The 23,044-nt window shown below is 38.9% G+C and overlaps 2 protein-coding genes across 3 annotated transcripts in view; both read left to right on the top strand.

Annotated features, from left to right (window-relative positions):
* The first annotated feature begins 27 nt into the window (after positions 1-27).
* LOC135471203 (uncharacterized) lies at positions 28-5,619 on the top strand. 2 transcript variants are annotated; one of them, XM_064750324.1, is made up of 4 exons: positions 28-174; positions 1,213-1,315; positions 3,316-3,358; positions 5,378-5,619. In XM_064750324.1, the coding sequence occupies exons 1-4, from the start codon at positions 33-35 to the stop codon at positions 5,423-5,425; spliced, it is 336 nt and encodes a 111-aa protein (XP_064606394.1). In that variant the 5' UTR covers positions 28-32; the 3' UTR covers positions 5,426-5,619. The 2 variants fall into 2 exon arrangements, with proteins under 2 accessions (XP_064606394.1, XP_064606393.1); XM_064750323.1 differs by lacking the exon at positions 3,316-3,358.
* Positions 5,620-8,529: 2,910 nt separating this feature from the next.
* LOC135469903 (multiple epidermal growth factor-like domains protein 10) overlaps positions 8,530-23,044 on the top strand; it is a 31,896-nt gene continuing 17,381 nt past the window's right edge. The window contains exons 1-9 of the mRNA XM_064748541.1: positions 8,530-9,013; positions 10,252-10,356; positions 10,779-11,009; positions 15,024-15,233; positions 15,932-16,081; positions 19,014-19,163; positions 19,542-19,688; positions 20,235-20,384; positions 21,237-21,339. Coding sequence (XP_064604611.1) covers positions 8,953-9,013; positions 10,252-10,356; positions 10,779-11,009; positions 15,024-15,233; positions 15,932-16,081; positions 19,014-19,163; positions 19,542-19,688; positions 20,235-20,384; positions 21,237-21,339 — 1,307 coding nt within the window. The 5' untranslated portion in view covers positions 8,530-8,952. The remainder of the gene's footprint in view (positions 9,014-10,251; positions 10,357-10,778; positions 11,010-15,023; positions 15,234-15,931; positions 16,082-19,013; positions 19,164-19,541; positions 19,689-20,234; positions 20,385-21,236; positions 21,340-23,044) is intronic.

The following is a 23,044-nucleotide window of genomic DNA, read 5'->3' as shown; positions in this document are numbered from 1 at the left end:
AAAGTTGTGTAAATTCTGCTGCAGAATGTACCATGGGCACTTATGGTCCGGATTGTAAAGAAACCTGTGGCTTCTGTGCCGAAGGAAACGCTGTCTGTAACACCACATCCGGGCACTGTCCCGACCGAGAACCACGATGTGCAGAAGGGTATTACGAGCTCTGGTGCAAATCAGGTATTTCAAGTGCTCCATGTGAAAAGTGTTTTCCTCTTTGGTTTTCGTCTATAAATATTTTACCTTCACTATAATAGAAGACTTACAATGGCAGTTTGATATTTGACAAATGGTCACACATAAGCGATGAAATTGTCAATTTACCTCATTTAGTGTTTCGCGCTAGCGCAGCGTAATGACCCGAGAGTATCTCACTATTGCGGTCGCTGTGAGTTCAAGTCTAGCTCATGCTGGCTTCCTCTCCGGCCGTACGTGGGAAAGTCTGCCAGCAACCTTCAAATGGTCGTGGGTTTCCTCCGGGCTCTGTTCGGTTTCCTCCCACTACAATGCTGGCCGCCGTCGTATAAGTGAAATATTCTTGAGTACGGCGTAAAACATCAATCAAATAAATCATTTAGCGTTTTATTCTAACTGCTCATGTAAAGGCTTAAAAAGTAGGAATTTATCGAAGTCCTGGCAAGAGATCGTTATATCACATATCGGCCGTTAATTTATCATCAGTTCAACTGAGTACAATAACTCTGAAATTAATTTCTACCGATCACAAAAATTAATTTAACCTTGCCACTCATACGCTTGGCGAGAGTGTGGCTCACAACTGCTAGCCAAGCTGACAAATATGTGATCGGTTATACATTGCGCAATTCGTAATTGTTACGCGGAAAGAATCGGCGGCGACTGTGTAAGGCACTTCAGTCACACACAGCAATTTTGTCCATGCTTGAAGGTAACAAGGACGCATTCTGCCTCCAAGTGTCGTTTTCCCATTGTCTGCATATTGTCTTGTTAGTCTTCATTCTCGTTGTTTGTTGAGACATATGGTAACATATTGCCAGTATATTGATTTACAGTATCGTCAAGCCATCATTATACATCAACGGAACGGAATTACACTTACGTGCTCATAAAAACTAATTCAACAGATTGATCACCGATAATGAATTCAACTCAGGCAAGTGAAAACCCTGCCACAATAGACCAATATCATTACCATCCAAATCTTGCTTATTACAGACTTAATCGGTCTTATATTTTCAGAATTGCCCGTAAACCCTCCGAATTACACGGGAGTCATTGCCGGCAGTGCCGTTGGAATCATCGTTGTTTTGGTCATCGGAGTCATTGTCATTGTTATATTGATGTAAGTCTGATAATGTTTTACCGTATGCCCAGTCGGTTTGGAACTATGATTGTATTTATATAGTCATCTGAGAGTTGCACAGTTAAACATATTTTACCTTTATCTTATGCACGTTTGTTATTTTTTTCCATTGTTGTTCGATTCGACAATCATTATTATTCTACATTACTACCACATAGGTATCAATCTAGAGTGTGATAGTGGGTAGAGGCCCCTCGGTCTAGATGCCTCTCTTTGAATCGTTTTGTTAGTTCAACCCAAGCCCCCCCCCCCCTCCCCCCACTGGAAATTTACAACATTAAGATGAAACTTCCTGGGGCTTTGAGATCGACTAACTATCAAGGCCGCTGTGAGAGGCGTTTAATGTTGTTTTAATTGATGGATACTACTTGCCTTTCATCAATATCACAAGCAAATTGTACTCACTCTGTAGGTGAAATCTGTAAGTTATATACCGGAAAATATCCCCAGTCTCTTGCACAAGGTCGATATATTTTTTTTCGGGCAGTGCGGTATCCTCCAATCAGGAAAAGAGATGAAATAAATGCAGTGTATGTTTATGCATTTGGTGAAACTATTCGACCAACTCCTACTTGTTGTTAGCTATTTTTCATACATAAACGTTTGTTCAAATCGACTCAATTCATGCCGACTAGATTAGCATATTGGCTATGATGTTGTCGTAAATTTGTATTAATGCACGCAGAAGGTAATCACAGTGGCAGGGACGGAGGAAAATAGGCAAATAGACAGAGTTGTCTACCCTTATGCACAGTGCAAGGAAGTGAAAAAGTTCTGGCAGAATCGAACGTCTCAAAACGAGCCTCGCTCTGAATTTGAAGTTCCTGTCACACATTCATCTTGGAATGTTATAGTCTGGGAGATTCCATCGGCAATTTTATTTCATCCAGCCCGAGAGTATCGCGTTAGGAAAGGTCAAGTTACGAAAACACCATGCATCCAAATTATGCTCGCACCAGTACAGAATTCGAGCAACTTGACAGTCCATTCTACGCCCCAATCGGGAATGCCCACTTCCTTCCGGTGTCGTTGAGTACTACACCGATTTATCTCTCAGAACATACAAAAATGTCCAAAAAATATTCCCACGTTCAACAAAGTTCCAACCACTAAGCTACTGCTTGCGTACACAAAAGCGCGGAGTAAAATCTCCATCAGTTTTACAAAAGCGCTGTCTATTCTCTCAGTTGTTCTGCCATTTAAAGACGGAAGCTTGCATAGATGGACTGGTAAGACCACACGGTGTCATCCAACCAATAACGTAACACTTAAGCGGGAATCTCCTCAGTCATCCTCATACCAGAGCCTCAGTGAGCCATATTGCCAGGCTTTCAAAGAGGTTCTACAGATTCGATTGCGTACACACGTACACACACGCACGCGCAAACCCATACACAAATATATATAGATCTTTGCTAGTGATACTTTCAGTGGCTTTCATTTTACTGAGTATGCACTGTTTTACTTTAATTTCTCTTTCGTCATATCAGCTAATTTTATAATTAGGAAATGAAATAGTTTTGACGATGAATGGAAATGATTATGAACAGATGTGGGTTTAAAAATCAGGCTGTAGGCCTACCGGTACTGGTTATGTTCCATCATATCTCTGGCTCTCATTGTATAAGTGAAATATTCTTGAGTACCACCATGAAACACTCATCAAATAAATAAATTCCATCAAACACAATTCCTCATGATCAAAAAAGAAATTTAAAAAGCTGAGAATTTTAGAATAAAATTGAAAGTCACTGAGACATGATCTTAGTTTCACAGTATACCCAGAAGCTTACACACAGCCAACACATTCTTCGTAATCACAGTTTATAAAAAAAAATACAATTACCCAGTGAAGTCCTCAAACCTGATTTGTTTCACCATTAACTACAGATTCTTGTACATAGTCTTCAGATGAAAAGCCTCCCACTCATCATCACCACTTAAGATGTTTATATACATGTATGTTATTATTCATATAGAGAGCGGGTCATGGCTGATTGGTCCTGTATTTCAATACACAAGGTGAGGGTTCAATCCCAGCTTTCAGTAAGTACTTTAGTGGCGATAAGTGTTAGACACAGTTAAACGTTTCTTGAAGACCTCAATGTGGTGTGCATGTTTTCACATTACATATGTGTCTGTATCTATCCAACTGACTTTGATGTATGTGATATTTCTGTAAATTCATAGTCAACTATATGTTGTATATACTGAACTCAAAATAATCCTTATTGCATGGAAAATACACACAATATCTTAATTAAAACATACCTAAGAAATTTCTCAGACAATGGCTTGAACTAAAACAATGAGTAGATCTCTTTTCATTCCCATAAGTGTAAATTAAAAGCTACAGTGGTCCTCACATATTCATGTAAGGTACCATGTAAGATACCATGTTTGGGAATTCCATAGTTCATAGCATTAAATATATTGACCAAACTCGTGTACCTTGAGATAAATAATCAATCATGAATGATTATTACTATCAGAAATTTCCAGAATTATCGATAGGGTCAATGGCCGGGAGGGATATAACACTGTCTTACAAGATAATTACACAGTATTTGAAAATGTGTAAGTGCCGGAACAGAGCTAGTCAAGCACAAATTTGAAAATTTGTGACAAATACTCACGTATATCATGGTTACACTTAATATGGGTGGAGTAAGAGTAAAAAAACCCTTTGCACTTAACTTAATTACCATATCTCACTTTGTGAAGGAGTGTGAGGCATAGATGAGGTGTACCCCAAGTATACCCCAGCCACATGTATACACATCAGATATTGCTCAGGAAAGAGCCTTTTTTGAGTATGAGATAATGTACCTCAGAGACACCTCAGCAAGTCTGAAAAATATAAGCACTAAAGAGATATACCTCAGAACTCACCTCAGCAAGTTTGAGAAAAAAAACAGTTAGAAGATATACCTGACGTAAAACTCAGAAACATTGAAAGTTCAAAAAATTGAATGATGTACCTCAGGTACACCTTAGAACCTTGGACAGTTTTAAAATAAGAAATGTGATGTTCACATTTTATTTTAAAGAAAAAGGTGACTACAAAATTACAAATGTTTATGCATGTGCAAAACAACACTGTTTACTAAATGAATACAAACCTTTTCCACACCTTATACCGATTTCGCATTTTTTGGCAAATATTGACCAATGAGCAAGCATAAATATATTGTCCCCTCGATTATTCCAAGATGACTGCCCCTAACAATGTGCATGTCTAGGCTGTGGGAAAACAAACCCAATTATGCACTGGCCGATGCTTTCTGGTGCAGGATTTGAACGATGTGTGGGCACACGAAAAACTTTAAATTTCACGGAAAAGGAGTAGTACTAAATGTTGATGAATCAGCTAGGAAGCCTCGTGTAAATGTATATCACTGTTGATGTTGTAAACCAGCTGAGATTTACAGATAGGCCTACTGTAAACAAATAATTACAACTTACAATTTGATCCATAATTTATTCAGCCAAAATCTAAGTGTTTTGCAGCTGTTCTCTATCGAAGCTCTGCACCTCAGACATTCAGTTTTTCACCTACTTGTCCCAGGTTACACCTGCACTGAGGTGTACTTTAGGTGTACTGGAGGTATTACTTTGCATAATTGTCAGAACCTCAGTTACACCTTCATTATACCTCACATACACCTCAGATCAGATATGTTATACCTCAATGGTACACCCCTGATGTACCTCAAGTATCTATACCTCCAGTATATCTTATAAGGGTAAGGGTGTATATCTAGTGCGTCTTGGGAAAAGCCGGGGGCTATCTTATCAGGCAAGAAAGAGCTACTAATGAACAGATGAAGCTCCTCTAAATTCTACATATACATACATAGTTACATAGTTATACATAGTTAATCAAAGTATGTTGTAGAACAATGAATACATTGTATTGTTAGCACACAATGTCTATAATTCACTACAAGCCAAGTAATGCACTGCTTGCCAACCTAGGATTTGTCTTTTTTATATTACTCTAGCGTTGAGTCACTTATTTTTTAATTGCTTATTTTTCAGGAGGAGGTTTCAGCGAAACCTACAAACAGGCGGCGCTACGCAGTCTGAACCAAACAGTGCTGCAGCCCAGGAGAGATCAGCTCCGTCGGAAGTTGAAGAAAGAAATGAAATATCCGAGCCAGAACGGATGTATGGTGCATGGAACCAGAATTCGGTAGAAGAACACCCTTATGAAGCCATTCGTCAGAACAGCCGTTGAGTTTAATGGTAGAGCCGTGTGATCAAGATAATCCACGATAAACAGTTGCGAATGTTTTGGACATAAGCCGTCGTTAGCGTTGGGCATGCCACAATATGGGATATTTTTAACTGATTAACACATATTAACAGTTTTATTCAATGATGTAGAACAATATGGAGACAGAACAGCGTATGGCTTGGAGTTCCAGGTCTTAAACAATGAGGTTGTTTTGCCCATTTCAGTTATCCCGTATACCGTGGAAGTTATCCTTTCAACTGTGCAATAAATGACACTTATGTCTTGGGACTAATATAACAGATCTGTCCAAAAAGGCTTTATTAATAGAACTCGATTCAAGCCTTCTCAATTTGCCTATCCAGTCAAAATTTCACAAAACTGGTCAAAATACTAACCACAAATTGTCATGTACGGTCTGCATGCGGCAGATCTGTCGTTTAATTTTTTTCTTTTGTTGCCTGACATGTAGGCTGGCTGTATACATCGGAGAGTTTCAACACAGCCTTTTTATATACATGTACTTTTCTTAAAATTTTAAACTGGCCGAGTGTTTAGCGTGCTAGCACAGAAGCATATTTCCGGGTGCCCCCTACCAAAGACATCACTGTGATGTAAGTCCAGCTCACGCTGGCTTCCCCTGCTGACATTGAATTATAGGCCTATTCATGACGTGTTTTACGAAATATGTCGGAAAACAAAAATCTTAACAAAATCAGCATCAAATATGTTCAATCGCAGCATTTTGTCTTCATGGTTAATCCACATTTCTTGACATACTTGAGGAATTCAGAAAATATTCCACCATGAGTTGGAACAATTCCTCCACCTTGATATTATTCTCACTGTACAAGCTGAGGAGAGATTATACAATATGTATGTAGGTGGTGTAAAATATTATCAATAAATGATGAAACAAAATAATAATTTCTTTCGTGGTTCCATATTTTAATTGGCTCTGAGAACTTGCATAATTTCTTTTATTACTTTTTAATTATATATTTGACTTGGGTTTAACGCCTATATGTAACAACTTTTAACCTCCCATAAATTCGTCTAAATATTAAACATACGCGAAGTAACAGTAAAGAAATATGTGGTGTGACATCAGCCTATTATAATATCTGTGTGTCCATATTATTCAGTCAGTGCAGAATTCGGGGTAAATGTCTTCAATTCGGAACCAAGTCAAAGAACTGGGCGTTTGAAACCCAACAGACAGTTTTGAAAAAAACCTTTTATAATAATTTTATATGATGCTAGTACAAAAAGTATATTAAATGGCTCAACATTGTCTGAATAAAACTGAAATTTAAATTGCAAAAGCGTTCCTTAGCGCTCTTTATGGTTAATTGGTACTTCAACTATCTGGAATACAATGTTCAGGAGATAAAATTGTGTCTAATTAATGATTTGTGAGTCATTGTATAAAAAAAAGTATATTAAATGGCTCAACATTGTCTGAATAAAACTGAAATTTAAATTGCAAAAGCGTTCCTTAGCGCTCTTTATGGTTAATTGGTACTTCAACTATCTGGAATACAATGTTCAGGAGATAAAATTGTGTCTAATTAATGATTTGTGAGTCATTGTACAATGTAAGTGATTGGCAGTGTATAATTGTGCATCACAAAACTTGGATAAGAATAAGGAGTTTATCAAAGTACAGCTGCACACATTGGTGAGTTTATATGTACAGATATGCACGTGACACAGCTACCACTCTTCCTAACAAATTAATAAACCAACATACCCAGCACGATCACCATGTTTATAACTATTGGAAATAAAATGATACCATTTATGTCACCATGGTAGTGCCACTGGGCATGGGTAGTGACCCTGGGCAAATAATGTTTAATCCAAAACAAACAAAATTCCTGCTACTTGTTGCAACAAAACAAAGCTGACATTTCTAATGTATTCCCTATCTATAATGTCTTTGTGGAGATATTGTCCAATCCTTGCTCCAGTACTTTATTTGAAGGAAAATCTTGGACCAAGTTGCATGAAGAGCACGTGTGTTAACATATGTAGCAGCTCTTACATGTAAATATGTAAATGTTTTATTGGAATGAAACGTGACTAGAGACAGAAAGCATTTGTTGATTAGGGGCAGGTGTTCAACTCCAGATCTTGATGAATGGTATGTGTGAAACGATAGCACATAAGAAAAGTCTTATGGGCAAAACACCTACATATAATACAGCAGTCGCATCGATTAGAAGGTTGTTATACTTTATGGTATTTGTGTTGTTCTTGTTGTTAATGGACTGTTTCCCTAAAATCCTGTTTTGTGTCAGTAGACCTGGGACGGCACAAATTCGTTAAACGTTCTGTAGTGATTACCTCACCACAGACTAACACTTGGTGGAAGTTATCCAGACAGAAATACGTCTGGAAAGCATGGCGAAAAACAAGGTGCTTACAGGTAGACATGAAAGGCCTACAGTAAATCTGCAAATCATACACTGTTTTGTAGGCTGACATTTCCTTCATACCATGGGTATTTGAATCCAGAATGACCTTTTCTGTGTGCTAAAGCCGAGTGTTAAAAGTTGCAGCTACAACCAACCTGAAAGTCGTGTACATATAGTTATAGAAGGGAATTTGTGTATGAAGTAATCACTATGGTTTAAAGCTGGAGGTAAATTTGCGCATGCGTAACAGACACATTCATTCTTTTTGCATCTATTCAGCTGCATATAACTAATACAACGGGCGCGTGACTTCCTGGTTAGTGACACGAATATCTCAATAGAGCACAGTATAGCCAGGCCAGGTACATGTAGGTGTTTACTTGTTGCCTAATGCCATTCTCAAGATGTTTCAGTAACACTGTGATCTGCATTTAGTTTGGGCACTGACGATGTATACAACAATACACCACACATTAAGATCAACAGAAGAATACAGGCTGTGTCCCTTTACGTAATTTTAGTATCTGCCATTCTGCCGATAGTAGATATACGCTTTGTGCGACGACATAAATATCGACAAAAGTGAACACAAAGACATCAGGGCATGCTTTTGTGAAATGCCGCACACATATACAGATTCTCAGCACGTATATCTGTCTGTATACAGGCAAACAGTTTAAAAACTGACAAAAACGCTTTACCAGTGGGACCGATACACACTCTTAGATCTACTTTATCTCGTGTCTAATGATGGATTTCAGATGGACTAATGATTGAATCTGCGCATTTCGATTGGATTTTCCTAAATTACATATGGCTAGAACTTGTATATGTGAAGATAATAACTTTTAGAAACATTCTATGTTTCGTGAGAACAGCTTGATGGTGGGAAATCCTCGCCGGATAGAGGTGAATAACTTTTTGTAATCTAAGGCGGTTTGCGAAGATTCCTGGTAGACATGGAGAACCATAAGCCACAGATCAGCAGAGTGTTTCTCATGATGATATACATAACATTAGGTAAGTAATACGTAAAGTGGTATTTACCTGTATATTACTTAGTTATACATCTGTTGCATGAAGTAGAGGCATCCGTTGCCGCGCTAGTGCATGCATTGACCCCTCTTACCATCGTTGTTAAATCATGACCAGTTCATGCTGGTTTCCTCTCTGGCCCTACGAAGGATTGCCTGTCAGTAACCTGCTTGTGTCTTCGGTATCTCCTGGGCTCAGCCCAATTTCCTCCCACCATAATGCAGTCGCCGTCTAATAAGTGAATACTCTTGAGTACGGCGTAAAACTCCAATGAAATAAGTATATAAATATTACATGAAGACGATGTGTGTAACATTCGTTAGTCACCTGCTGTACATGGTGGTGATAAGTACAAGGCGTTGTAAGAGTACATTAGACAGCACTCCTTTCCTTGCATTGGGGATCAAATATCTCAAGTACACTACAGTGTATCTCGATAATTCGGGACATGGTGTACGTGACAGAAACCTCTATGTTAAGGCAGCTTTCTCGGCATGCAAATCTGATGCCTTTTATAATACTAACAGCGAAAGCGTTTTTCCGTATAGAACTATTGGGTTGTACCTATATGTACTGGGTAACTATATACATGTGAACACTCTTAAAAGCCCATATGGTCACCCTGAATGTATAACAGGTGCCCACATGGTTATCCTGAATGTATAACAGGTGCCCATATAGTTACCCTAAATGTATAATAGGTGCCCATATGGTTACCCTGAATGTATAACAGCTGCCCATATGGTTACCTTGAATGTATAACAGGTACCCAATTGGTTACAATAAAATCGTATTGGTATGTCATATATATCATCGTGTTCGCTTTACCTATATTGGTTTAGTCAGCATTGTCTACATAAAATTATTTATTTAATTTGATGGGTGTTTTACGCCGTACTCAAGAACATTTCACTTATACAGTGGCTGTCAGAATTATGGTGGGAGGGACAGGGCAGGGCCAGGGGAAAACCCGCGACAACCCATAGGTTGTGAGAAGACCGTCTCACGTGCGGCTAGAAAGGAAGACAGCATGACCTGGACTTCAACTCAAGGAGACCGCATTAGGAGGCTCCTGGGTCATTTGCCGTGCTGCTGATCTCCCTACAATACGTCTTTACACAACAGGGTATGCTGTGGAACTACAGTTGTCACAGCGTTTCACTGTAGACCTATCATTTAATTTTTGGTTGTGCATGTTTATAGATAAACAGCTTTAATTTCAGTTTTCGGGCAGCTATGCAAGAATTGTCAGAGTGGATGTGATCAAGAGACAGGTGAATGTTCCGAAAGCTGTAGCCTTGGTTTGGATGGTCCCATCTGCTCCAGAGGTAAGCATCACCGTATAGTGTGACAAAGGTAACAATGCATAAACTGATAATAACGTGTGTGCCGCTACACAAAGCCAGACAAGCTTGACCGCTTTAGAACTTCAAAATCAGCCATTGTTCGGTTTTTAATGTTGATAGCTAGAGTGGAGCTATAACACTGAACACTCTCCGCAAAAAACTACGACTTGGACGGAGGAGTTTAAAAGTCTTAATATACAAAACATTATTTTGCTTAGAACACATCTTGCCAATTTGTTTTTATGATATTATATAGTACAGGCACACGGACATTGTCATGTTCAAATGTTTAGGTGTCTTTATCAGCATATTATTGTATGAAAGTAATTCTAGTGTAACAAACGTTACGATGCTGAGAAACTGTTCTGTCTAATAGTTGTCTGTTTTAATATTTTGGTTAACAGAGAATGTGGCATTGAAGAGAAACACAACACAATCATCGATCTATAGGCAATACACATCCGAACTCGCCGTGGACGGTGGGACAGAACAAGAGTTGTTAAGGACACCAATTACATGTACTCACACACGAGAGAGAGTACAATCCGCGTACTGGACGGTGACACTGGACACACAGTACAACATCTACAGCTTCAGGATCTATAACAGAAAGGGAGATTGTAAAGACGGACCATGTAAGTTTACTTATCTTTACAACAACCAAAAATTTGTAAATACATGGCGTTGGCGACATGTTACAAATAAATAGACTTATAGTCTTTTAAAAGTCAACCTTTATGACAGTAAGTAATATTATAATAATTTTGAATGTGAATATTTGCTAAAACATTGATACCCTTTTAAATCTGATTGTTCACAAACATTTATGTTGTTGTGTTACGACCCAAACTGTCTGTATTATAAAGAGATGGCTTGTTCGAAATACACAACAGTTTAGCCGCACAAAAAAGTAACCAAAACCAGCATATTTTATTTTTCAACAATTTATTAGTTTTAACAAGAACAGATAATAAGACTTTTACAAATACTAAAGTACTTAAGTTTAACAAGAAAGGATAGCAGTATCTATACAAATACTAAAGTACTTACATGTACAACGGTGTCAAGTCCAAACGGACGCATATATTCCACAATGCGGAAAACCATACAGGCATAAATGCAGAAATAAGAGGGAAAATCCACAGTATAACTGAGAGTATGACGAAATATACACAAAATTCCACCGACAGGGTCCGTGTACTAATAAGCACTGTGTACACAAGAGCACAAATTAAATATACAAGTTCAGACTGAACAAGTGCTCGGTGGAGACAGGATATAACAAAGCCAGAGGCTTTAAAGACACCAAAATTCAGCACAAAAGGCCTACAAAAGTAATACACAGCGAAAGCATCCAAAACTCTCAATACTTCTCCGTTCTCTCCCTTTGACCTGCTTTCATAGGTCTTATATAGCCTGGTGGAATTGTCTAGAATAAGAAAATTCCTGAACACTTGATGTAAACAAACAGGCATCGAACTGAGCGTATTCTGGAACATTCTAGGGTAGAGGCAGACAGCATGCCCTGAACTTAGCATATGTAAACAGTGGCAAACTAAATTTAGAAGCTGACGGCAATTGTGCACATAACATGCTGTGATGGTGATTACAAATGTTGATGTTTTCTCAAATAAAATAAAGACATTAGTTTTGGCACTGAAGTGTAAATCCTACTGAAGAACACGTTCCCCGACTGATTATAAACCTTTTCCTCAGGTTTTTTTCGCAAATATTTCTACGCCAAAGAAATATATCTTCTGCGAAAACCATTTCAGGTTATTTCGTCTTCGTATTTTTCTCTTTTTGTTGCCTTTCTGTTGTGATTGAAATCTGTAAGAAAGTAACCAATGAGTAAAACTAGTAATATGGCACTAATGATATACAGAAAATTCTTTTCAATGTTAATAATATGATCCATTATTTGATTCTGCAAATAAAGATTTAATCACATATATTTCAGATGATGCATATTTTAATTATCTGGTAGTTATCTCATAATAATCTCTGCGTACAATTTTCAAATTTTTTTTTAGATTGAACATTAATTAGCAAGTTTTCGCTCGATATTTTAAATTAAAATTGGTATCTTTAACAGAAAAAATAGGTTGATTGGGATGATACTGATTCACCACAATATTAATTTGATATTGATTATGCTAAGCCTTTGGTCTCTAAATACAATCCAATCCTGGGTCGAGTCACACCTAATGCCTTAAAAGAGGAAGTTCAGCATAAATGGGATAGTGAAACGACTGGTTGACCCGTATTAGTATAATGGCTCGGGCGGGGCGTCTTACTCGCCTTAGGTAAGGCGTCTTAGTGAAGCAGCAATAGGTAAAAGACCAGTGGAAATCCGACCTGCAACAAGGAGGCACATTACATGCACTCTAAGGATTCCTTCGTCGTCATAGGGCTGAAAAATTGTTAAGTACGACGTTAAACCCCAAGCACTCACTCACTCACTCTAAATACAATCCAACGCACATCAAATGGATGGCTGATTGTGCGTACACACTCCAACGGTGTACGTCACACTGTGGTCGTCGACGATCGCTTATGCCATGGATTTATTTTTTTTCTTTTTAGTTTTATATTTAAAGCTGTACTCTAAACTGTTTTATTCTAACCTGACGATGGACTTCTGAGAAAATCAAGAGGTAACTGACATACCTCCAGGCAAAACGGCAAGCAAGATTCTGTCTTAGTCGTGACAATCATACAGCCACGTATATGTAGTCCGAATTTTCTGACCAGAAGTTACATCCAACTACTTTTAGTCGTTCTCTCCTCGTCCATAGTTTTGTGCCTGGTAAGTTGATATTGATCAATATTTTGACCAACGAAGTCTTCGACAAAGCTGAAACTCTTAATGAATAAATTGAACGACTTTTGGCTAGAACTGTAGCATGTCGTCAGGCTTATCACAGTAACTGCTGCAAGTTTTAGTCAAGATATTCGGACTAACACCCAATTAGACTGTTATGCTTGAGAAGAATTGTCATCATAGACAGATATTTAAAGATCAATACACGGTCAAATTTTATTCCACAAAACCTGATGTGCAGCGATAGCAAACCGAAATAAAATCACATAATAATCACATTCAAGAGAAACAGCCATCGACCACGAGGCGATAACTTATGATCGCTTGCGTTTAGACTACTAGGCCGAGCTTGAACGAATGAGTGTCACTGGATGTTCGAAATTTTACTTTACGTATCATATCACGAAAACAGTAAACGGTTACTGTTAGTCTCCAGTAAAGGGTTTCCGTGACCTTGGATTCTGTGACATCAGGAACATGCCATTACTGATTATCATCATTACATCTTGGATCAAACATTTTTCCTGATGAAATCACGTAATAACTCAAGTCTCCATAGCGATTCCCATTATAATTATTAAATATTATTAAAGGGCGGTGATCAATATTTGTAAAGGTACATATTATCAAAATGCTATCATGATATTATACAAGCAGATTACAAAACGACCCTCGATATGATGATAGGTAGGATTCCTGTTACCAATATGTCCTGCACACGCTCCAGACTGAACTGATGGAGCGTAACTTTGTCATAAAAAAATGGACCCCCTCCCCCCCCAATGCTCATCTGATTCGGAAGATTTATAGCATAGATCCTTAAAGTAACACATAAATCCATTTAGCAGGAAACCAAAATCAGGAATGCACGTGCCAGAGGATAGCAACGCTTGGTTGCATACCCACGGAGTGAGGGACGAGCAGGTGCCGGCTAATAGCAACATTCGTTGGCAATGGATCAGTCAATAACTTTTCAAAAGAGTTTTAATAAACAACATGTGGAAAAACATACCCTAACATATTTTTGACACAATCAAATTCTACACCCTTGCAAATTAAATCGAAAATATCTAGCTAGCATTTTTCTCTCGGCTCAATTATGATCGAAGATCAATATTTGCCCTCGCACTTCGGGCTAGTGGGACTATTGAGCATTTTGACGAAATGTATACCGTATACCCACACAACGCACTGGTATAAGTAGTATAGATTTATTCCCAAATTAAACAAATTAGTAAAGCGAACATCAAAGCATATAAAGCGTTATTTTAACAGGAAGTGAAAATCCATAGACAAGTTCAGCTATATAATAAATAGGTCATTTAGACCTGTTTTGCAAATCATGGAGTGGTATTGTATTGGTCCAGGTTGTGACTCATGCAATACCACTAAATAATGTACACAAGACTTAACGATAACCCATAGTATAAAGTAGCCACATTTGCTAATCGAAAATTTCTTTGTGACAGAGAATTCCTTTGTGATACAGGATAGAGATCCATTGATCCGTGGTACATGTTTTCTTTGGTCTGATTTGCAGGATTAATTTAAATCCAGTCCAGGGTTCCTTTAATCTATGGCAAAGGAATTCTTTAATGTATTGGACGTAACGATGTGTTTGTGATCTGAGGAACATGATTTCTTTCATATGTGATGGTGCATTACTTTCGTGTCTCACACAAGATTTTCAGTCATCAGTGGTAAAGTTTCCTTTTTATGGGTGGTACAGTATTCCCGGGGTTGATAATTAACATTACTGTGCGCATTAACAAAAGATGTCTGATAGTAATTCGTTTATTTAGAAAACTGTTGGCTTGTATTGCAGGCGGTAACCGTCTTAATGGTTTTACCCTGTCCGTGGGAAACTCCTCCCGGAATTACACAGTGTGTTACCAGGACACCACCAGGGCTATTTACGGTCCAGGGGACGTTATTAATGGATCTTGTAACGCCAGCAGCCCGATATTAGGAGACACAGTGAAGATTTTGATCAACAATCCCTGGCCGCTCACCCTGTGTGAAGTACAGATATTCGGTATGGTGTCTGAATGGGAAGAATTCTATGACTAAGAAATGCAACTGATTTTCCAGTTCATTTCTTTACTTTCATTCGATATTGTTTCGGAGATAAATGTGTAACAGAAAACGAAAAAGAACACTACCTGTATGTCTGTAAATATTCCTTCATGAAAGTAGGCCAATGTCGATAAAAATCACAAACCAAACGAGCAAGTGATATTTAATTCCATATTTTTGACAACTGTAGAAGTAACTATTTAATCTCCTTTGCTCTAGGTTTAATGTTTATTCTGAGCAAATCAAATAGGTTTGGCTCAACACTCAATACAATAAACGGTCCAGAAAACTGGAGATTCTGACAATATGTTTTACTGTCCCCAAAAGACGCCAGCTCAGTCATGGCGCGATCTGGATATGGCTCCTTGCTTTTTACTTATCATGACCAGTTTTTGTCGTACGGCTATCCTGTTCGATAAACTGATCTCTCTAATAACACATAGACAAAATCCTTCAGTTGTCTTTCCTTCAATGACCCTCTCAAAGTAAATGTGTAGAAAGGTAGTAAAGTGTGGAGAGAAGTAAAATTACATAATGTTAATTTAAAGATGTATACAATGTTTATTTACTTTTCCGTTGTTTGTATGTGAATATGTGGCAATACATCGTGCCCCTAAATCAGCATCCTTTTTTTGATGTTGTGGGTATGTTTATTAGTGTGCACACCCGGGACATACGGACCAGACTGTGGGAAGAGATGTGGGAACTGTGCCGAGAGACCGTCCGTCTGTGACACAACATCCGGGCTCTGTCCACAGAGAACACCGAGGTGCATGCCGGGATACCGCCCTGAGAAATGTGATGAAGGTGTGTTGTTTGATAGATTGTTGAAGTTTCACCATGTCCAAACATGTGCCTGTTCTTGATAAATTACAAGTTCCAGCGCTTTTACTCTTTATCTGTAACGTCGAAGCCATTTTCCGCACAATAGACTAAACAGTACCCTTTGGTAGATAAAAGTTGTGGACTACAGCGATGAAGCCCCCAGTAATAAACATAGTTTTATCGGAAATTCGACACACTAGAAGAATATTTCTTTCACTGCTTAAACCGTTGATGCAGTAGTCGTACTGTATCACTGACAGGGTATTCCAGCCACGCTGCCGTAGCCACTGGGGGTTGTGCTAGTGATTTTGACATGTCAGTGAAGTAAGCTCCCAGTTCCCAGTTCCCGCGTCGACAATCAGATGTGAACCTAGTTCGCAGTTCCTATTTCCTGGTTTGATATTCAAAGCTGAATATCGAAGCGGGATTTCACCAAATGTAGCGCAGGTCTCTGTTATTTACGAATCACCACAGACGCAAATTCAGTTGATTTACAAACCGTGTAATATTCAACGACGGTATCACAATTAAATTATGTCAGGCACTAGTATACCGTTACGGTCCAAACTACATTCATTTCCCCCCCAAAAATTTTGTTGTTCATTTTTGCGTTTTCGAAAAAACAAATATCAGAGTCAGTGCAAAATTCATTAGGAATGCCGAAGGTTTGTGGGAATGAGAAGACGGCATGTCACCGGACAACACTTAAACTTCATTAGGCTATACCTGATTATACAATTTTCTCTGAATCTGTTGCAACTTGAGAATTTATATTTTGCTCCTTCGTCTTTCTCGCATTATAAGGGGTATTTTTCTGTTTTCTTTAAAAAATACAGTAAATTTATTGAAACGCCGTGTTCAAGCCGATGTGCTTTCTTTGACGTCCACGATGACTAGGGACAGTCGATTACCTAGACCAGCTTCAGTGGTGCATAGGTTTAGTTCCATTTCTTTCAGAGGTGACCATGGATACATTTGTACAACAACCCTATAGTAACTTTGTAAACATTTAACAGGGGTCAAAATCACCAGCACAGCCCCTCCGTAGGATACGACCTGAACCAGGAATATCTCTATTTAAACAGGGTCGCTAGAGTTCCTTATAATTGATATAGTAGGTCTACTGTATCAATAGTTCAAGCAGTGAAAGAAACAATCTTCCAGTATGTCCATTTTCCGAGAAAGACTATATTGATCACTTTGTCCTTCATTGCTGAAGACTTCAACTTTTATCTGCCATAGGCTACTGCTTAGACTATCATACGAAAAATAACTTCAACGTCAGAGAGCTAGAGTAAACGTGACGTCTCCTTGCTCTCGGTAATGGAGACGTGCTGAATCTGTGTCAAGACGAAGATTCACCAAACTGTTAGTGGGTTTGACAAAAATCTAAAAAAATATTTAATGCCAGTGTAAGATACAGTTAAAGTTGTACCTACGGCCACCTGTAATCAGCGTCCATCTGCCGTATTCGGCCACTCTCTGCCGCGACCAAACAATTTTCCATGTTAAACGACCTGTAATATGTGGGCACCTGTCCAACGCGTCCACTGGCCAACATATTTTGCCACCAAATTCTATATCAGCCTGTCCTGAGCGGCCGAGACTTTCAACTGTAATGATGATTGCCGCATCGGACAATCAAAAATTTAAAAATGGCGACCACCCGACTTCAATAGTTTTTATAGTGATTAAAACTTACAATCTGCCACTTTGTGATGAGAAGTAAAACGATAACATTATTGGTCAATAGCAGTGAACTCTACTGTTCTTTAATCAGGCCTAGCTGGTTATTGTCCGGACACCCCTGCACTGTGGCAGTGGATTTGCTCCATGCTGAGGTTCGCGCTATGAATGCCATAAACAGCGGGCAGACTCGATATAATCGGATATAATCTGACCTCCTGTGGTTCCTCCCATGAATGGTTTCTTTGACAAATTATCTGACTTGCTTGGCCATTATCTTTGCAGGCAAATGGTGCTGTGTTTTCATTTTGCGTGGCCAAAATATTACCTGTACCGAACACATGGAGAAATTGATCTTCCTTTACTTGTACATGTTGTTGTTTCACCGGTAATGGCAAATGTGATTGAACATCTCAGCAGTTTGCCATTTACAGTCCAAAACTTTGTTAGAATAGTCATTTATAGCTACGTAGGCCAAACTAACACACAGATTTTTAGGGCTTGACAATGACGAGAAGAAAGTTCTCCTGTCATGCGTGCCCTCACCTGAAACTCTTTGTGTAAATCCATAGGTCTACCCCCCAAAACTTGAAATTATTGAGTTATTATTTTACTACAATTGTTATATTTCTATGAAATTTATGTAGCTGACCAAGTTAGTGCTGTAACAATTATGTATAAGATTATTATGTAGGCCTACATGTGTAGATTTCCTGAAACTTAATTCTATTGTGATCTGGCTTGGTCTTCACAACCTGTCTTATGTGGCCAACTGTCATATGCGGCTACTTTTAACGTGTCCCTTGACTGGCCGCATACAACGGGTTTGACTGTACTTTGAATTGTAGTCTTTCATTGGACATAAACATTAGTCAGGTGCTGTCTTTTTTTACTTTAAGAGACGTCAACTCGTGTTTTGAAATATATTTCCTTTTTGTATCACCGCAAGTATATTATACAAATGCCACCAATATCTTCTCAAGATATGTTTTTTAATATTAAAATATTTTACAGCGGCATTCAATTCTCTCCAAAGGAATAAGTTCACAGATTAGTTAGGGTCTTCGCCAATTAGATGTACGTGGTGAAACCGTTGGCTTACTCTCTACATCTTTACTTTCCTCCTTTCCTAAATGTGTCAGCCTTCATACGCCTATGTGCCAAAAATTACCAGACTCCTTACAATGTTGAATAACCACACTCAACTGTGTTATCACTGTGTTATCAGTCTGCACCTTAGGAAACTACGGACCTGATTGTGCTATGAGATGTGGACATTGTGCGGATGACCAATTATCTAGTGACACTGTATCCGGAACGTGTGCCGACACAAAGCCCAGATGCATGCCGGGATATTCTGGTCCGAAGTGTGATACAGGTACTTTATCTGTTACCTGTTCTAGACGCATACTTAAGGCACTGACGCTCTTGGTATCTATCACAGAGTATGACGCGAGTAAATGGCATCTTAGGCTTTCTCTAAAACGTCGTAGATTTAAAATCAGACAGACAACTGAAATGTCAAGTAATGTTCTGTTGAAATGATTCAGTGGTGTTGTAAAGGTGTGTGTTGAATAGATGTTCTAGGCGAACAGACGTAAGTTCAGTCAGAATCACAGTAAAGGTTCTTTTACCATTGTCCAATTCCTAGGTAACAATACACCTTTTTTATGCCGTATACCAAGGGCCATGTCCTGGTTTGATCACAGTGCAGTGTAACATCGAAGTAAATCGGTCATAAATCTCGTTCGTTTAGCTTGCGAGGGAAATTACGGTCCTGACTGTTTGCAGAGATGTGGGAACTGTACCAAAGGCCGATCTGTTTGTGACGCTAAATACGGGAACTGCCCAGAGGGAACACCCAGGTGCATGCCGGGATACACTGGTGTAAAGTGTGATACAGGTTAGGTCAGCACGGGGTGTCATTGTGATAGACGGATAGCTGATACTGACGACAAGAGTCCCCGCTTCTGTTGCATTTCCCATTAGTATCCCTGCCTCCATCTACCAACCCCACCTCCCCACCCTCAAACCCAAAATGTCTGATTGCCAAGAGCCGATTTTGCTGTAAAAATGTGAATTGTTTATTTAATCTCTTTATTTATTTAATTGACCTCTTGACTTGATCTTACAGCGGCCGCACTGGTGGAAGGCTTCTGGGCTAACCACTCTGACACAGAGGCCCTAACCTCCCTAGTAAGGCGGAGTACGCGTAGTAGTTATCATGACTATATATAGGGTAGTCGTATTTCACTCCTGACTGTACTGCCGAACAGCTGGTGTTTGGCTGGTCAGTTAAAATATGTTTAAACCGTAGAAATGATTTGAAAAATTGTCTCCCCAAATATTTTAAATGACCTGATTATTTATATTATTAGAAATATTGAATATTTCAGACAAGTCTGCATATTCGATGCTTCGAATAAAAGGTTTGTAAATTCTGCTGCAGAATGTACTCTGGGCACTTATGGTCCGGATTGTATAGAAACCTGTGGCTCCTGTGCCGAAGGAAACGCTGTGTGTAACACCACATCCGGGCACTGTCCCGACCGAGAACCACGATGTGCAGAAGGGTATTACGAGCTCTGGTGCAAATCAGGTATTTCAAGTGCTGCATGTGAAAAGTGTCTTCCTCTTTGGTTTTCTTCTATAAATATTTTACCCTCAATATAATAGAAGAATTACGATGAAATTAGCGATGAAATTGTCAATTTTCCTCATTTAGAGTTCGCGCTAGCGCAGCGTAATAACCCGGGAGTATCTCACCAATGCTGTCTCTGTGAGTTCAAGTCCAGCTCATTCTGGCTTTCTTTCCGGCCGTACGTGGGAAGGTCTGTTAGCAGCCGGCGGATGGTCATGTGTTTCCCCCGGACTCTGTCCGGTTTCTTCCCACCGATTTCTACGGCGTAAAACACCCATCAAATAAATCGTTTAATGTTTTATTCTAACTGTTCATGTAGATGTAAAAGTAGCAAATTAATTAAGTCCTGGCAAGAGATCGTTATAGCACAGATCGGCCGTTAATATATCGTGGCTTCAACTGAGTACAATAACTCTGAAATTAATTTGTACCGATCACAAAAATGCCACTGTTAGGCACTTCAGTAACACACAGCAATTTTGTCCATGCTTGAAAGTAACAAGGAAGCAAGCTGCCTCCAAGTGTCATTTTCCCATTGTCAGCAAATTGTCTTGTTAGTCTTCATTCCCATTGTCTGTTGAGACATACGATAAGGTAGATCATTGCCAGTATATTGATTTACAGTATCGTCAAGCCATCATTATACCTCAACAGAACGGAATTACATTTACGGGCTCATATAAACCAATTCAACAGATTGATGACCGATAATGAATTCAACTCAGGCAAATGAAAATCCTGCGATAATGGACAATACCATTACCATCCAAATCTTGCTTATTGCAGGCGTAATCGGTCTTACATTTTCAGAATTGCCCGTAAACCCTCCGAATTACACGGGAGTCATTGCCGGCAGTGCAGTTGGAATCATCCTTGTCTTAGTCATCGGAGTCGTTGTCATTGCAATATTGATGTAAGTCTGATAATGTTTTACTGTATGTAAGTTGGTTTGACATTATGATTGTATTTATATAGTCATCTGAGGGTTGCACACTTAAACATGTTTAACCTTTATCTTCTGTTAATTTCTTTTTCATTGTTGTTCGACTGCGGATGGTCATGGATTTCCCCCATGTTTTCCTCCAAGTTTAATGCTGTCCTCCATCGTAAAAGTGAAACATTCTTGAGTACGGATAAAAACACGAAATAAAAGATAAATAAATAAATAAATCATTATTGTTTCACATTACTACCACATAGGTATCAATCATAGGTGTGTAATAGTGGGTGGAGGCCCCTCGGTCCAGATGAATCTCTTTGAATCGTTCAGCCAGAGTGTATTAGTTCAACTCAAGCCTCCCAAGGAATTTGCAACATTCAGATAAAACCACTTCCTGAGGCCTTGAGATCGACCAACCGTCAACACCGCTGTGAGAGCTGTTTATGTGGTTTTTACTAGAAGTTCGATGGATACTACTTGACTTTCATCAATATCACAAATAAACTGCGCTCACTCTGTAGGTGAAATCTGTAAGTTATATACGGGAAAATATTATAGATTAGCATATTGACTATGATGCTGTCAAGAATTTGTGGTAACGCTCGCAGTGGGAGCTACAGGTAAACACAAGAGTACGGATGGGGGAAAGTAGACAAATAACACAGTTATCTACCCTTATGCACAGTGCAGGGAAGTGAAAAAGTACTAGCAGAATCGAACGTCTCAGAACGAACCTCGTTCTGAATTTAAAGTTCCTGTCACACATCCATTTTGGAATGTTATAGTCTGGGAGAGTCCCTCGGCACTATAATTTTATTCAGCCCGAGATGATCGCGTTAGAAAAGGTCTATTTTCGAAAACACCATGCATCCAAATTATATTCGCACCAGTACACAATTCCAGCAACTATTCGAACATAGGCCTGTCCAGTCTACGCTCAAATCGGAAATGCCCGTTTCCTTCCGATGTTGTTGAGCACATTTTCTCTCAGAACATACAAAACTTTCCACGAAAATATCCCCACCTTCAACAAAGTTCGAACCACTAAGCTACTACTTGCTTGCACAAAAGTGGAGAGTAAAATCTACATCAGTTTTACTCTCTAGTCTCTCAGTTGCTCTTCCGTTTAAAGACGGAAGGTTGAACAGGTGGACTGGTAAGACCACACGATGTCATCCAACCAATCACGTAACACTTAAGCGGGAATCTCCTCAGTCATCCTGATACCAGAGCGCTCCTCAGTGAGCCATATCGCTAGACTTTCTGAAAGGTTCTACAGCTTCGTTTGCGTATACACGCACACACACGCACGCCCCCTCCCCCCTCCCCCACACATAATCTTTGCTAGTGATATTTTCAGTGACTTTCATTTTACTGACTATGCACTGTTTTGCTTTAATTTCTCTTTCGTCATATCCGCTAGTTTTATAATTAGGAAATAAAAAATGAAATAGTTTTGACTATGAATGGGAATCATTATGAACAGATGTGTGTGTTAAAAATCAGGCTCATCATAAATTCCATCAAACACACTTCCTCACGATCAAAAAAGAAATTTAAAAAGTTGAGACGTTTAGAATAAAATTGAAAGTCACTGAGGTATGATCTTAGTTTCCTAGCATACCCAGAGTCCTACACACAGTCAACACATTCTTCGTAATCAGAATTTATTACAAAA

The sequence above is a fragment of the Liolophura sinensis genome, chromosome 7, assembly GCF_032854445.1.
Source record: "Liolophura sinensis isolate JHLJ2023 chromosome 7, CUHK_Ljap_v2, whole genome shotgun sequence".
In the NCBI taxonomy this organism is placed as follows: domain Eukaryota; kingdom Metazoa; phylum Mollusca; class Polyplacophora; order Chitonida; family Chitonidae; genus Liolophura; species Liolophura sinensis.
Note: the sequence above shows the minus strand (reverse complement) of the source record. Positions and strands in the feature narration are given on the sequence as shown.